This window comes from Chelmon rostratus, chromosome 20, assembly GCF_017976325.1.
Source record: "Chelmon rostratus isolate fCheRos1 chromosome 20, fCheRos1.pri, whole genome shotgun sequence".
NCBI classification, from domain to species: domain Eukaryota; kingdom Metazoa; phylum Chordata; class Actinopteri; order Chaetodontiformes; family Chaetodontidae; genus Chelmon; species Chelmon rostratus.
In genome coordinates, this window is record NC_055677.1 from 6,271,286 (window position 1) to 6,289,301 (window position 18,016).

Below are 18,016 nucleotides of genomic sequence, written 5' to 3' on the forward strand. Positions count from 1 at the left end.
AACTGCGGCCCCCCCACCTCCTGCGATACACCTCCTTCTTCTCCTCCCTTTCACCTCTCCCTTTATTATCACACACCCACTCCCCCTCTGCACCCTGTCTCCCTTTAAGTTGAGTTCTTATTTAGTCCAGCTTACGCTCTCTTTCCTTTTATCTTCATGCCATTTTATCCCACTTCAACTTCCCTTTCTTCAGCTGCTTGCAACATTATTCTTCCTCTTATCCCGCCGCGGCGCGCTGTAGCTAATTTTTACCTGTCCATTGTCCCGTGTCTCTAATTTCAGCTTTGCTAACTGCTCTTCCAGGTATGACAGACAGAGGCTGCTCTTTCTATTAGTTTGGGTCAGTGCTCTCTTTCTAAATGACAGAGCAGAGAACAAAGGGAGCTGCACAGTTGTAATGTATTCTGTCTCAAAAATGCAAATAGCACGGCGGAAAACACACAGAGGAGAAACCTTGGGTGACTAATGATCAGGGCCGTGTTTCAACTGAAATATAATGTTTTTTTTCATGTGAGAACAGGTGGATTTACCATGAAAAGATAAGCATAAACCACCTGCGAAAGAGGAATTCGAACTGTTTACACTCACGCGGCTTGAGGAGTGTTCTGTGCAGATGCACCCGCTATTACTGGAGAAGCTGGCCCGTGCTGTATGTTTACAGTCGCTAATTAGGAATGTAACTAATACTGGTCGGCCTCAAATGTCTGCGAGCGTAGAGGTGCGGTAGCTTGGAGGAGCCGGCCCCACGCTGCATTCTTCTGTCACCGCAGAAGCTCAGTTTGTGGCTAATTGGATGAAAAACAAACAGAAGTGGGGGCCAGGCTAACCATGCGGAAGTGCACTTAAAAAACTGAGTATTTAAAAAAGCCAGATTAGGAAGAGAGAATTGCGCAAGGAAAAACAAAATGAAGGACAGATGTCCAGTGGAGCCTTGAATGGGAGTAAATCAGCTATATCTGAACATGTGACTTGCAGGATTTAATTATTTCTCAAGGTGAAACAGGGGTGTTGAATCCCTCTCATTGGTCGAAGGTGTCAAGAATTTTGTATTGATTTTCGTCTCACAAGCGAGGCAATCATTTAACAGTGCACATGCCATCTGCTGCCAAAAAACTTGGCACATTTGGAAATTCGGCTCTTCTTTCTCTCTGCCAGATCGCGGCGTGTGTTTCTGGCTCCCTCCCCGCCAACTTATTCTGGTCAAACTCTGTCGATCGGCTCTCTCCGCTCCAGTCGGCGAGGATTTGGCTCAGATGAGAGCGTTTCCTGTCTCGCCCGGTGTTCTGACTCCTCGCTGCTGCGCGTCCCCTGTTGCCTATGCAGGAGAGAGATAGATGCATACCCGAAACCCTGCAGCTGGGGTTCCCTGCACGGAGGCAGCACTGCGGAGAGAGAGAGAGAGAGAGAGAGAGAGAGAGAGAGAGAGAGAGGAAGGGGGGAGAGAGAGAGAGATCAGACTTGCCACATCCCTGCCAAGGGTGAGAGCATTTTACGCGCGATCCAGTCGCCGATCTCCAGCAGCCCTGCTCTGCCATCGGGACTAATTTCACCATGAAAACTTTTAAACTCCCCATTTCGACGTGAGCCGTTTCCCTCTGTTTGGTGCGCGGAGAGGAAAAAAACCCAACTTTTACCAGTAGACACCATCTGTGCGGCGGGGAAGTTATCCCACGTCTCTTTGGTGAGTATTTCCAGCAGATTTCAGAGCGCAGTGAGGACAGTTGCAGCCATGTAGTTTTTTTTTTTCTTTTTTGATGCATTCCCACACTGCGTCTCAGTGCGTTTATGGTCTGCTTGGTTATTCTGTGCATTTTTGTCCCGTCGTTTATTCTGTAATTAGTATTCCGCGGACACAGGTTTCCTGCGGCGGTCGCTGGCAGAGATTTTTACTGTCGGTTCATCCGCGCTGCCCGATCCCCATCCTGTGTTTATCTGGCACCATCATTCCGCTTTATTTCTCTGAAGCCCGAAGTTGTTCAGATGTTCGATCGATTTGTCTTAATGATGCGAGCTGTTTATTTGTATTTTTATTTTAACTGGACAAACGTCTCCGATCGATTCGGGAACAGGTGCGCCCTGCGAACTTTTTCTGCATTGTGCAGGTGTTGACAGCTAATGCGCAATGATTGATACTAAACAGGAGGGTCACAGCAGGCAGGTCACATCGGTGCCCAAGGCCGAGCGGAGGCTACCTGCTGATTTACACTGCAAACAGTCCATGTCAGGAGATTACAGGCTGCATCATCTATTTCCACCGTGAACAAGTGGGGGGAAAAAAACACAAAAAAATAGGAACTAAGAATTTTCTGAAAAAAAGATCTGCTGTATTTAAGGTTAATGTGCCTCCACGTGTTTGGAGGAAATTCATGAAAGTAAAAACTGCAGTGGGAATAAATGCCAGAAACTGGCAGAATGTGCCACTAGTTCAAGGACCAGAAAAAGATTACATGTGGATCAATACCCGATAAAATTACTTCTAAAGATGCATCTTGCGGAGTGTGTTTGTTTTCAAGCAAGATGCATCAACTCATATGAGATCTCTGACCGTGCAAAATGATTAACTGTGTTTGTGTTGCCTGTAAGCCACATAATCATCATAGTGAGTGGAAAATGCAGTGTGATATAGTATTTTGCACAACCCCTCAGCAGCATTTATGAATTATATCATGTCGCTGCAAGGACAGGGAGACGTGTTTATGTGGCTGTGAACGAGTGGGTCCTGGTTTAAAGACTTTTTAAAAGCACGATTCCAAAAATACTTCATTTAACGCGTAGTTTTTGCTGCTGTCACGGGAATATGAATTAGTATCCACTCGCTGTTCGGTTGGACAGAGTTTATTCTGCAACCCAGCAAATCCCTGTCTTTGCTAACATGGAGCATGTGCATTTAACTCTGTAAAGCCCTCTGTTGAACTCTTTACAGGTGTTGCATTGTGTCTTTTCCGTGCAGCAAGTCAGTCAGCTTCAAATCCACTAGCAAAGGATAAATTCAAATGAATGAGTCTGAAATCGTTGAGTGGGGGGACCACCTTTCAACCGGAGGACTCAGGTTCAAGCTCCTGCACCTGTAAGACTCTGGTCTGTATGTGCTGCGAGCGTCCTTGAAGACCTGCCAGCTAAAGGGTCATTGTGGCTTTTCAGCTGCCCCCATGCTCTGAAGGAAAGGTCAAGGAAAAACCAATGAAGCCCCTTGCTATTATTAATAATATTAAAGCTGCTCGTATAATTAATGCAAAGACGTGATCTACATGCTGGTTTCCTTGATGATTCAAAAATAAGGAGAATATCCTATAAACTTAAACGACGGCATAAAAAGCCTTTATTAAGCGTCTCGAACCATAATCAACTCAAGTTCTCACGCAGTCTGTGTCGTGCATCCCGGCCCATGAGGGAAGCCACTCCGAATGTACACAATGATCGAGGAGAACATGGAGCAGAGGAAGCGTGCGATTGGTTACTGAGCGCTGTAGCTCTGGTAATCCTGTTGTGAGACTGGCAAATGGGATTAGAACACTGTGTGTAAGAGAAACAGAGCCGGGGGACGACTGGGAGGCTTTACATTCACGGATTTATCTCGCATTTTCACTTAATTTGGCGTCATCGCTTTGACGCTGCCCAGCGATGAGTCTGCTTCTCGTTACAGGAAGTCAAATGTGGACTTTGTCCACTTTGGAAAAGGCTGACTGAGTCAGCCAGAGGAGGATGTTTTGTGCTGATGTTTGAATATTTTTAAATGATAAGGACAAAAAGCAGCGGTTTGATTTTCTCTGCAGGGTGGAAAACCAACTGAAGCATTCAGAGCGTTTGGCATCAAAACATTGCGATTGCTTTAAGGCAGGAGGGTAAAACTGACTTTAAATGAAGAATAATAGGCAGTTTGATATCTGGTAGTTAAAGCGCAATGACTCTGTTTTTCTCAGTTTGCCCTTTAAATCTTAGAATATTTCAGTCATCATACTTGCAGACGTCAGGCCTGGTTTTCACTCCTGTGCAGTAAGAAACACAGCTTCCACCGACTGAGACAACCCATCGCAGCACACACAACGCCCTCACTTGGTTTTCGCCAAAGTTTCACTGTTTCGTCGGCGCTTCGGCGTGCACCGAGTTGAGTGTTTTCATATCAGCGCCGCGTCACGCTCTGCTTACTGTCAATCACCTGACACCAACAGGAAGAAGGGATGGAAGTCGTCATGTGAAAACCCTCTCTTGTCACATCCGTTTCTCTTTATTTGCTGGTGAAGAGCAGCTCAGAAAAGTTGATTTCTCTGCAGCGTGAATTGCTTAACAATTTGGACAAATCAACAAAACAGGAAATCAGCAAAAGCTCGTTTGATAGAAAGCCAATATCTGCCTTGTTGAACGAGTTGCTGCACCCACAACTATATTAGCATTATCTCCAGTCCGCATCTGACCCCCCCCCATCTCCTCCAGAGTTCAGAGTTTAGCGAAATTAGAAGCATTAACGGACGCTCGGCTCAAACTGACCCTGTGCCGTTTTCCTCTCCCACAATGCCACCGCTGCAACCTGCCTTCACAACTCGTGCTGCCCCGCAGCCAGATCTGCTCCACTTTCCACCTCGACCATTAAATTGTCATGCAGAGGTAGCGACTTTGTGTGTGTTAGTCTGTGCACGTTCATGTGTTGCAGGCTTAGCGTGTCGGCATATTGTATTCCAGTTCATGTTAGAAGCGCGGACAGCTCAGGGTGAATGTTTTCACAGCTTTATGGCTTCTTGGATAAAGTTTTGCCTCCAAGGGGTTCAGCTGCTTCCTGCACTGCAGGGAAAAAAAACAATTTAAATAAAAAGCTAGATTCTCTCATGCTTGGGGTGCTTCTCACAAACATCTAGGTGTCTGCACAGGTGACAATCACGGTGTTATGATTCGCCTCCGTGTTAATTATTAGCGCAGAATAATGACTTTGTCGTGCCGAAGTACAACGAACCACTTCCACAGGATGTGTGGTGTGCTGTTTTTATTTTGCTGGGGGGATCAGAGAGGAAGTAAAATGAGAACTGGAGAATCTGTGTGTGGGAAGAAAGAGGTCACTTTATGCCAAAGCAATTACCTTCCTCATCCAGGCCCCTGCCAATACTCTGCGTAGAGGAGAGAGAGAGAGAGGTCAGCGAGGAAATAAATATACGTGCGGTCAAGCTCTCAGTTTTCTAAGCGTCTGCTTTCAGAAGACCTCCTGAAGTTGAAATGGCATTTCTGAGTCAGTATCTTCCCGAGATGCTGCATAAATTTGCCAGCGAGCTCTGCTGCACATCCTCCCAGGCTCCGCGCTCCTTCAAAATATTTATTGTGGGAATCAGCCAAAGCCATTGTTACGCGTCAAATTAGACTGATAATACCAGCAATATTATGAACTTTGTGTAATTGCTCAACTGCCGAGGACCACCAGGATGTGTTGTGACATGAAGAGCATTATCTGTCAGGAGCCGAAGCTTTTCTCTGCTTTGACACGTCTTCATGTTCTGGCATCTTGGGGGATCTGTCATGGCATGACGACGGCAGGGAGACAGATCCCCTCGCATGTGCTCGGGCCGGCAAACAGACTGCTCGGAGTAGAGGTCAGGAGCGCTCGGGCCATCACGCTGCTGACAGCTCAGATTTATTTTTAATCTCGCCGATGAGAGCTCGCCACACAGATCATCCGCCTTGTTAGTGTTGAGTGGCGAGCCCCGCCGCCATTACGCCACGATCCTACACAAAGAAAATGTGACAAAATAATGACCTTGGTGAGGTAAAGCCCAGATAATTGGGAGCTGGCCTGAATGGCGTTTTGATTGTTATTCCGTGCAGCCACTGGTGTTTCACTCGCTGCGAAACCTCTTTGCCTGTGTGCATTGGAAACTCCATGTCTCCATCTTACCCTGATTAACATTTTGACCTCCGCCATGATTTTCCTGTGGCTTGTGTAGGTGAGTGTGCACATGAAGGACGTTATGTTGATTGTCTGTACCATATTTACTGTCTATTCATTTTTGACCAATTTCCTTATGATTGGTGAAAAATGTCATTATCATTGCATCAGCAGGCACATTACTTGCTGTCTAAAGTGACTGCGGTCACAGAGGCAATTTTGCTGACGGTACTTTCTCTCTTCTCTCCTCTATGTCTTTGTCTCTCGCCTTTTTTCCTCTGCCTCTCCCCCTCTCTCTGTTCTGATAGGTGCCAATTATACAGCCTGTGTGTTGAAGCCTGCCCGGTCGCCGCTGACCCTGTTAGCCAGCTTTAATGTCAACTCCCTGGCTCCAAAGTGGAGGGAATTACCCCACTTTTAGTCTCCAATCAGGGAAAAAGAAGAGCAACGCAGCAAAATGCAGAGCTTGACTCTTTTTCAACCCGTGCGCAGGGTCTGACTGCTCTTGCTTTGTGTTGAAACACAGGGTCAGGACTGTGTGGATAAAACCCTGAGGGTTTTGACATTTCAGCCTCACTGTCTTTTTTTAGTTTTCGCTCCTCTTCTGGCCTCAGTGCTTTTTGGAGGAGGCCCAGATGATGGGGTGGTGTTGCTCAGGCATATGCAGAGCCCTGGCTCTCCTGGCGCTCCTGTTTCCCTTGCGGGAGAGGGGCTGCTGGGGGCTGAATCCTAGCTCTGGGGATCTGGAGAAGTCCCCACACTCTGATCCAGACCCCTGGGAGGTCCTGCACAGGCACAAACGCAGCTGGGTATGGAACCAGTTCTTCGTATTGGAGGAGTACACAGGAAATGAACCACTCTATGTCGGCAAGGTAAGCGATCTGTGACTCTTAATGGATCAACATTAGCACGGCTTAACAACGTGTGCACAAGAAACGACTGTTTTAAATGTGACTGCATCTGCCTCCTAAGGCTTATGATGAACTGATCCACACATCCTCACATACCCTATTTTTGCAAATCTGGAACCAGGTCTAGTGCACCTGTACAGCAATACAAATATCAATAACCTCTTACCATAATGACCTACAAAATCTAGGACATAGCACTGTTTTACAGAGTTGTACATATTCCCCATGCCCTATATAAAATGTTAAACAAATGAAAAGACAAAACACAGACAGTGTGGGAAGGTATTCTGCATTTCATTCCAACCAGGCTGAACTCTGTTCTTGTTCAAATGTACAGTTTTAGTTTAGAGGACGCTGCACGACTTGACAAGGTAATTTGCACCGTGATCATTCCCCAGAAAAGGTACATATTACTCAAAAGTGTCTTTGTAGAGTAGGTGTTCTGCCAAGGTACAAGCAGATAGATCAAAGTAATGCATGTTTTGGCAGATAAATAAGTATGAAACCCTCCCAATGACACAAATGGCATAATTAATGAGAGGGTACAGCGACAAAGTGACTAAGCATGCATTTGTGAGATATGGTAGCTCTGCTTTTCTATAATGGTAAAAATGTATACAGACCAGTGGAAGACGTACTCAGAGTCTTCACCTGAAGAAAAGTCATTTCAAGTTAATCACATGTGTGTCCTGCAGTCAAATTTGTATTTAAAAGCAAACTGCACTGAAAAAAATGACTTAAGTAGCTAAAGTGAGCATACCTGTAACACTTTATTATAACCCCTCTATGTAGCATTTATAAGCAGTATAGTCAGTAAGTTGTGAGCAGGTATAGACATTTATTTCCCAATATATTATGTATGTTTCAGCAACTATTCTGGAGTATAAACAGTCACCAAATACTTTATAGCACACTGTAAGGATTTATTTATGTGTATAAGCATAGACCTACATCTTCATGAGATAACTTATAATTGTTGACAAATGCATGAATAAATGCATCAAAGTGTATGTAACATAATAATTTAAGGTTCAGGTTCAGCTTCATTGCCTTTGCACAACACAGGATTAAACGTATATTTATATTTGTCTATAAGTACTTTATAGTGTGTTATAAAACGTTTAAGAGTTTTTGTACTGCTTGTAAATGTTAAATGGGGGGTTAACAAGTTCCCTTTAGGCAGAAAGGCTCCTTTCACATCATTGATTAACTTCTTTAAAACCTTGGCTGTTTAATCTATAACAGCACATCATGTTGTATGAGCAAATAACATTTGTTGCATGTAAAAACTGTGGCTGTGAAAGCTGTGGAAGAAATATTCATCCCTTTACTTTGAAATAGCAAAACTGCAATGTTAAAATACTCTGTTAAAGTAAAAGTACAGCAAAATGTGCTTGAAGTATCAGAAGTAAGTGTGAGTGTTTTGGGTGAAGCTGTCTTGTCTTGTTAAATTTGTAACAGTGCGTCGTATTGCAAAGAACTGTGTTCACCGACAACAGTTTTACAAAGTGTTCCTGAGTTCATGTAGTAACATCCTTTATCCCATCATGTGTTCACAAAGTGGTGAACCTCGCTCCATCCTCGCTTGTGAGCGACTGAGTCTTTCCAGGATGCTCCTTTCATACCCAATCATGATGCTATCACCTGTTACCAATCAACCTGTTTACCTGTGGAATGTTTCAAACAGGTGTTTTTGGAGCATTCCACAACTTTCCCAGTCTTTCGTTGCTCCTGCCCCAACTTGTTGGAAATGTGTTGCTGCATCAAAAAACAAAAGTAAAAGGTAGGATATTCCCCCTGTAGTGATGTATGAATATAAAGTAGCATAAAATGGAAATATAGGACATAAAGTATTTCTCTAACATTAAATATTCACGACTAAATAAGCGACAATCAATGTTAAAAAAAAAACCAAATGTTTAAGGTATTATTTATTAAGAGTTGAACAGATGTCTGCTCCTTCAGGACTACGTGGGTGGGTTTTTTTTGATCAGGTTTGATTGACAGTAAACAAACATCCCACCAACTGTCTTGAGATTCTGAGTCAGATGTTGCTAAATTCTGATTGGTGCCAAGAAGCATGTGACATCACCTGTTTCTAACTAAGCCTTGCCCACTTCAAAGCAGTGAGAAGAGGCTGACTTAGAAAATACTTTTTAGGGCCTTCAAGTACAATAAATCAGTAAATGTGGTTAATTATCCAAGGTGCAGAGTAAATATATATATCTTTCTACAACGCAGGGTTGTATAATGAAATGCTCTTTGTAGCCCCTTTATGCTACTCATAAAAAGTACATAAATGGATGAATGAACAATAACTCATACAAATAAACAATTATTTATGGTGGAGTGCGGAGGATGAATTAAGGAGTCTCACAGCCTGAGGGGAGGAGCTGCTCTGTGGTCTGGTGGTACAGCAGTGGATACTCCTGTAAAGCTTGGCACACAGTAGCAGGGTGAACTGGGGTGTGTGGTGTTGTTTAGGACCCTCTGGGCTCTTTGCAGGCCCCTCACCTCACTGATATAATGGATGCCAGTGATGTTCTGGGTGGCTCTAATCACCTGCTGCAGAGCCCTCCTGTGCTGAGCCGTGCACAAACATCCCTGTTTGTAAAGCTTTCTTTACCAGGATGAAAATGTGTGATGACCGTGTGAATGGTTCCCTGTGAACCTGATTCTCAGGAGCATAAAACTGTTGCTCCACCTCAACTACATTGATTTAGACAGGAGCATGTGTCTTTGCCTCCACTTTTCTAAAATAGGCTCTTTGGTTTTGTTGCTTGTGAGCAGCAGGTTGTTCTCTGTGCAACGCTGCAAGATTGTTTATTTCCTCCCAAAATAAATTCTCACTGATGTTTGTAGCCCGGTTGATGATGGTGGTGTCGTCTGCAAACAGCACCTGAGTTCTCTCCATGTCGGGGTTTGTAGTCGTGGGTGTACAGCGTGAACGAGAAGGGGCCGAGCACGCAGTCCTCAGGGGCTCCGGTGTAAAGCGCCAGATAGGAGGAGGTCAATCCAAACTGTCAGGCATCTGTTTGTGAGGTCCAATATCCAGTCGCGGAGAATGGTCCTCAAGCCCAGAGCTCAAGTGTTTGAGGACCACAGCGACCACTGCAAGAAATTCTATACGTCAGATGTTGTCGTATAATTTAAATTGTCTAGTGAAATATATGCACAAGTGCCTCAAAATGTACTTCAGTACAGCACCTGAATAAATGAACTTAGTTAAATTCCACAGCTGGAAGTAACTGGTACTTTTTCATGTTGAATAAATGTCGTCAAGAAAGTTGAAAGAGCCAGGTAAAATATAGTGTACTTCAATGCAGAATGAATAAAAGTACGTAGTTATAGTCCACGATTTGACTCAATGTAATGTAAAAAATGAAGAATGCAGTATTTCCCTCTGAAGTGATGTGAAATAGATGAACAAGACAGCATGAAATTGAAAGAGTCAAGCAAAATGCAGGGAGAAGTACCTCAAAGTGTACTTTTTGTATCTAATCAACACCCATAAAATAGCAAAATCTATTTCTTTTAATTGTATTGTGAAGTTGATGTTTTACATCACAGGGTCTGGTGTACACAAACGTTGCCCCCGGCTTTCAGCACCACTGTGTAAATGGACAGCTCCTGCCTAGAAAATGGCTCTGGTGTGTGCAGTACAGGCCAGATGGGTCTTGGATTGGTCTCTAGATCCCTGTTATCTTGGAGAATTTTCTGGTCTTATTATTAAATTAGTTTTCATCTTTCCGCTCATCTGCAGGATAATCATTCTCATCTGCATGTATTTGCCGGGTCTGCTCTCGCAAGCCCATTTCCTTGCTGTCTCTGAACTGGATTAGCGTCTCCAGCTGGAATTAGGATACATTTGACTGTCCTATTGTTCTCCTCACTGTTTTTGCCAGAGGGATGTTGGAGGAAGGCATCTAAATCAGAATGAGCCTATTTGTGACACTGCAGGAGTTCAGCTAAAGGTCATTTCTTGTCCAAGCGTCCACGGTATCTTAAAACGCCGCCTCGTGTGATCTGTGTGTCTCCAGATATCTACTCTGTCTGACTAGCGGGGAGAGTATTTTTCGCTGAACATCTGTTCTCTGATTCGAATGTCCTTGTCCTGCGTTGCCCATTTTGAAAGTTACAGAAGAGAGGCCAGCGTAGTAGTTGGGAATTTCGAGTGCTTTTCTTTTACACATGCTTGTGTCTGATTGCTTTTCTTGTTAGTAAATCCCGCAGGACGTGAACAGGCTGATTACTTATTCATAGATGTGTGGAGATCTGCTTATCCACATGGAATATACACAAACTCATTTGCAACCCCTTTTCTAACAGGCAGTCTTTTTATTTTGCCCTCATACATGTATTGATCGAGCTTTTTGTTTCGGTCGGTGTCTACGGTGGTGGTCCCGGCAGTCTGGGGCGAAGAAGGCAACACAGCAGCATGTAAAAAGTCAGACCGGCTCCATCTTTACATCTGACCTCGTGCCCAAGCTCAATCTAACCATTCCAGAAATAGGAAAAATCAGATTCATTTACTCCCCGTGGGCAGAGCGGCTGCCTGGGAGCTTGAGAAGCTGTCACATTATTTGTTCCCTAAGATCACAGTTGTCACATGGTGTGTGTTTGTTTGGTATCACAAGGACACGCTGTAAAAAGTCTGGGCGGGACACCCTGACCTCGTGACTCAGCGTGAGCGACATGGAAGGTCCTGCCGTGTCAAGAAAAAGACCTTACTAGAAATGAATTCTGCATGTAAAAAAAAAAAAAAACACGCAGCCAAACAGAAGCTAGTTTTTCATGCTCAGCTCTAAATTTTCCAGCAGGTGATATGCAAAAACACCCGACTGTCGTGACCAGTAATTGGTTTTGTCAGATGTATCCGATGTGTCTAGTATGACAAACAATGGGATTCTGTGTCCAAACAATGGCACAGCCGTTGCACAATTTGGTCATTTGTTTTGCTGGAAGCAAAGGGAAATATGATATAGTTGGTAGGAAATGGGAAGTCATCACTTTGGCCTGGCTGCTCCCTTTGCATCTGCAGTCTGCTTGGCTTTAATGCATTCTGTCAGATTCTGAATTTCACAACCAAATGTCTCATTATGCCTTGGCACTCTGCCTCGGGTAAGTGTACTGGCCCGGAATCAGCTGCAGTCACATCACGCCAGCAGAAACATACATTAAAGAACCTTAAACTGCACATCCTCCGCCACAAATTGGTGACGCACATATTTAAACAAGCGAGAATGCCGGAGCAACTCATCCACTTAACAAACACTTACTGGTAAACATGATGCAATTAACACTTTCTGCAGAGTATTTGTCTGATTAAATATTTCTGAGCGATGCAAAACAAAACGAACCGCAGCTTCTGCTGAATGAGCAGCGTTCGCAGACGTGCTGTACCACGTGACAGACGAGTCAGCTGTCATGTTTAGGACTTTGTTAACTCTCCTCGCTTTACACTCTGGAATATTTCTTCCTCCACCCGATAACTTCTGTAACGCCACAGCTACATTTTGTTCAGGACGCATCCTCTGTCATGAATCTGTTTATGTTCAGGTGACTGGAGATGTTCGCAGCCCGCGAGGCAGAGCGCTGCTTCCCATCGTGGGGAGGGGGGGGCACAAGCACACAGACTGAATCTCACCTGTTTTTTCTTAAAAAACAAAGTTGTCTTCAAATTGGCAGTCTGACTAACCATCAGAGTAATGGATGGACTTGCTCCACCTTTTAATTCAGGCCGCGTTCAGGCAGCAGCAGCCAGCGCTCTCCTGCTATCCTCACAGACGTATTTCTCCCAGTACAAATAAAAGAACTGGGAAGCATCTCCTAATGGAAGAATCTCTTACAGCTCGCTGTGAAATCTTAAAGCGAGGCTGAAGAAAGGGAATGGCTGATCTCTAACAGTGCAACACAGGAAACAGGACATTTTGTTTCTTTGCAACAAGTGTTACGTGTTGATCGTATTTATCGCAGCAATCATTAGACATTTTTATGAGCGTGCGGAATGAGTAATTCCTGACCTGGAAGCAAGAACCTGGTGTTGTACGTGACAGTAATTCAGTTTAATAATGGAACAATATGCATCGTGGGCATCAGGGACGGTTCCACAGATAATTGCAGCAGAGCCGACATAACATGTAACTATGCAAACTACTTCATTAGCATTCTATTAGACGTTCACTGTCAAATGGGTTAGAATCATAGAGCGCGGGGCGCCGCTGCAAAGGTCAGTCTCAATAGCATCCACTCACACTCGCTGGTGCCGCAAACACGTCGGCGCAGCTGGGGAGTGGCGAGGGCAGCGTGTTGAGCCCGAGAGGAGGGTGATTCAAACTGACAGGGGGGGGAGACATCATACACACAGCACCCAGGGACAAGAGCTCACAGAGGGGGGAGCTCATGCAGCATCCTGGGGGCCTCTGGGACGGTGGGAAAGCCTTTATCTGAGCCAGGGAATCAAAGGGGATGAAAACAGCAGTGTAAACCAGGCTAGAGGGTAGTTATCAGCGGGGGTAGAGGAAAGGACAGAAGAGGAACATTGTTTACAGTCGCAGTGTCTCTCATATACAGCACAGGGCCGAGGCTGGAGTCAACATCAGCGGGGGCAATTTTAGATCCAGTAAAGTCCAGAAGGAGGTCAGGACAAAGTCAAGACAGTGTCGAGTAAAGTGAGACTGATTCAAGACCCAAACACGCAATAAACTGTACATTTCATCCAGAAGAATATACAAGCTTCTTCAGAGAGTTTGATCCACGCTTCAACATCAAACTGATAATTACCAAGCAATTAAAGTTAAGCTGTAAATATTTATTCCACCTCATGCCACCAACAAATTCATAAATCAGTGTTGCCACAAGCCGAAGAGCCAAATAATCATGCAAAGGCTTTCTAATTATCGTATTTTCCCTTCAGACCTGTGGCAAACGTCTGCGCTGCGGGTCACAACGCACTCATTCCACTCCATCGTTCACACGCACTTTGACTCTTTCTTTCACGCGAAGAGGATGTCCGTGTGGTCCCGCCCCCGCACCTACAACAGAACTGGCAGGAGAGTGAGGGAGATGTCAATCGAGCAGTGTGCACACGCCCACACAGTCCAGAGATAGGCCTAAACAGGCAGCATCAGTGAAAACACCTGAGTGGGTAGATTATGGCTCTGCAGGGGCTCACAGCTGCTTCCACCCATAAACTCTACGGTCAACTTTGCTCCACTGGGTAGTTTAAACTTCACGCCCATTGAATTCACTCTAGCGTTGATAAATCTCACAAATTAAATAATTGCTCTCTAGACACAGTGCATAAAACCCCAACATTTTAAACATGGCGTCCTTTGTTTACAACTAGCGTGTCATGGTAGGTAGTTCATCTCTGAATGTCCCCCCGCATGCATGTGAACTAAGTAAATCTTGATGCAGAGTTGCAGTAAAAAGATTGACACGTTTGCTGTTTTTCCCCAGACGATAATTGAATTTGGGAAATGAAAGTGATTTAAACGTTGCAGCTTTCCCCTCCATCGAGTGAGGCTTTGGCCATTTTCAGCGGCCTAACTGGGAAACAGGGCACGCTTGTCGTCATAGAAATAGATCTCAAGATTGCGATGTTCACAGCAACTTCGGCAATACCTTCTACCTTCCCTACCAGCCTCTGCACGTCCTCGGCAAAGCAGCCCTAGTGTTGATAGGCTACTACTTGTGACGGATGACCAATCAGGTAGTGCTGTGGGCGGGGCAGCGAGCAAAGCGGCCACATCAGAGCCAAGCAGCGCATTTTTAAGTTGATCAAACCCTAGGATCTTTTTTCCTGAGCCGGTTAATGATCCGACGCGTGACTCAAAACCGTGACGTGAGTTTTGTGATCTGTTGCACTGATATTTAATAAAATGTTCAAGTTAAAGTGGGCTCCTGATCCTGGTTTACTCCCTTTGTTTCACTTCTAGGCTTCGTTCTCCAAGTTCACGGTGGTCTGTTAATGGCTTGGTAAAAACAAGGGTAGATCATTTCAGTATTGTGATGTACTATATAAAATAAATACTCTTTCTCGTAGTTAATAATATCGTAGCGTAATTAAATATTAAGGGATATTGTAGGCAGGGGCAGTTGCGAGATAGTTTGAAGCTGCTGTGTATTTCACTTTATGTTTTCTGTCTGTATCCTCTTTTATGTGTTCTTTTTTTCGGGGGTTGCTGAAGTTTCCTGAAGTGCTGATGTATTGAATTTTCGACATCCCCAACAGGTCTGATCCTGAATAATTCAAGAGAGGTCCTCAGCCTGTGCTGAGAGGGTAGACGTACTATGAATACACACAAAAGTTAAGTTTTTAGATCTCTCTATTTTTCCTCTACAAAGTGGATAACAGGTGGCCTGGAGACTATTGTGTTTGGTGTAACAATGGTATCAGGCATTCTTCTGCATTTCAATGAATAATGTAAACATGGCGAGGCTCCCGATGCATATAGTTCATGTATTTCAAAAAGTCGGTTGAATGTATGCGACTTGTTCCTTCTACAAGATTTTGCGGTTTAAGTAAGAGACCGTTTGCCCTTTTTGAATATAAAAATGTATTTAGTTGGTTGAAAACGACCTAATATGAGAGGAGAAATGGTGGTCAGGCATCTGCATGCAGAAGCTGCTGGACTATAGAGCGGCGCTGGTTTTGCACGCGCTGACTAATTACACTCCGCATGAATATCGAAAAAGAAAGCAGTGTGATCTCAGTTTTCTGGAATTGGTTTTCATAAAGTCTGATAGACCACCAGACAAGAGACTTGAGGCATTGCAAATGTTTCCTTAAAGTAGAGAGATACTGAGTTTCCTCATCTCTATTATTTTTCCTTTTACTACAGGTACCATCAGAGAGCTGCTCATTGTGTCAAGTGTGTTTTGAGATTGATTCATTACCCCGTGTTGCTCAGGGGACACCAGGTTTTAAAGTCTATCAAACCTTCATTGATTTAACAAACATTGAGGCTCCATAGTAATCAGATTATTCCCCACTTCACGCAGTAGTCTAATTTCAGAATCCAATTTTCATCTAAGTGAGAAACTTGGTTTCCTTTTTCATGTTAAGGGAGGGAGAATAATTTGATTAACAGAGCTACATTTTGGAGGGTGAAACAGTGGTACAGTATAACCGTATCATGGCTTCTAGGAGTTGCTGCTTATGTCGGATAGTACCAGTGAAGGAGCACACTGTCCTAATGATTTCCAATCAGGGGTACATGTTCCACAGGGGGTACCTGTGCTGGAGCCCGGGGGAACGTGGAAACAATGAGGAGTAGCTCAGCTAACTGGTAAATATGCACAGAAATTATGACTTGGCAAAATATAGGCCTACATATTGTTTCCTATAATATTACATATCTGTGGTTAGGAGGAAAATAAATACGAGCAGGTTAACTGATGAAAACCTTGAGACCGCAGAAGGTTTCGTGAAGTTGTGAAAAATGTCAAAATGACCACTCTAAGCCTGACTTCAATCAAAAGTCTACAGCCAAGCTAGCAGCTCTACAAGGCTGCACAGAGCTGCTTTGAGCTAAATGCTAACATTAGCACTCCGCTAGCTCACAAGGACAACATGCTGAGTTTTTGCAGATATATAGTAGACATGTAGTTTATCTTATTTAAGTTGTTAATGTTTACTAAAAGACAGACCCACACGAGTCCATAGCCATGCTAGTGGCTCAGTTAGGCTGCACTCAGTTACAGTGGTGCTTTGCTAATGTCAGCATGCTAACATGCAAACAGTCACAATGCGAACATGTTTTAATGTTATGCAGGTGTAATGTACACCATCTTTATCTGAGTTACCATTTTAGCATGCTGACATTTGCAAGTTAGCACTAAGCACAGGTGCAGCTGAGGCTGAGCTCATTAGTTTTGCAGATATTTGATGATAAATCAAAGCATTGGACAAACTGGTATTTTGAGCTAATCATAGTGCTAAAAAATCAAAGCTTGAAAGTCTAAAAATCATTATTATTACATTCATCCTGAGGAGTTCTTCAATGTCTCTACCTAACTTCATGGCATCAAATAGTTGTTGAGATATTTCACTCTGGACCAAAGCAGAGGACCCACATTTCCATCCCTGAAGCCACGGCTAGCATGACTGAACATACTGTAACATTATCCACTAGTACAGTAAGAGAGTTAAATAACATCCACTTTAAAATCAGTTCAAAGGAACATGACATTTGGTGTGGATGCAGGGCTACTAGAGCTCATCTGACAGGGATGTGACGGTACATCAGACAGTGGAGGTTGGGCACCACCACACTACCTCAACTCCTATTGGCTGTAATTAATATCTATAATAAACAAGTACGTGTGATTTATATGAATGGTGGAAAGTCTTAATAATGATTCCTATGGACTGTCTTTGTTAACAGTCGAGCACTGATGGCTGTTTGTGACGTCATACGGTTTTTTGGAAACGAGAGAGTGAAATACATAAACGAGTTATCCTTCTTTCTCACCTTAACCTAATTACTCTCAGTAATCTGCTTTTGTGTGTGTGTATGTGTGTGTGCGCCTGTTCAAATTGCAGCTCTGCTAGAGTAACCTGAAGCCTCCTACCTCCATCCCCTCCTCCACACACACACACACACACACACACACACACGCACACACACACACACACACACACTCTCTCCTCTAGACATTTACCATCCAATGGATGAAGGGACCCTAATATGCTAAAACCAGGGATGCATTGGCCACCTCTCGCTGTAATTAAATTCAGTCATAATGAATCATAGCCCCTAATCCTAAAACAGGCTATATTTCCACAGGGAGGAGAAATGACCTACATGTACTGGAAAAGCTCTCCGTATAGCCGTTCCACTACAGCTTTCTTACTTGGCATCCACTTTGAAAACATGACAAACACACGGCAGACCTCACTTTGAGCTGTGTTGAAAGTAACTGACTGTTGTGGCGTGCTTATTTCCATATCAGTGCTGTTTATTTATACATATCACACAGGGCATGATAAGCAAAATCAGGTAGCAGCTTCAAAAGATTTGCAGCAGATCATGTCACATTTCTTAATAATGTGGTCAGATCTTTTTTTTTTTGTGGTAACTTTTTGTGTCCTGGTTTCAGCTAATGCTTTGTGACTCGAATAGCAACGTGAGCAACGGCTCGTTGCTCCGCTGAGAAGGATCTGTGCAGAGTAACACGAGGCAATTAGGGTATTGTATGAGCCAGCCATCGGACTAATGTTGGTGATTCACAA

The 18,016-nt window shown here is 44.0% G+C and overlaps 1 protein-coding gene across 2 annotated transcripts in view; it reads left to right on the forward strand.

Moving 5' to 3' along the window:
- The first annotated feature begins 6,501 nt into the window (after positions 1-6,501).
- The window catches only part of LOC121623743 (cadherin-7-like), a 98,549-nt gene continuing 87,034 nt past the window's right edge, over positions 6,502-18,016 (forward strand). For both annotated transcript variants that reach the window (XM_041961166.1, XM_041961167.1), the window contains exon 1: positions 6,502-6,738. In XM_041961166.1, coding sequence (XP_041817100.1) covers positions 6,502-6,738 — 237 coding nt within the window. The remainder of the gene's footprint in view (positions 6,739-18,016) is intronic.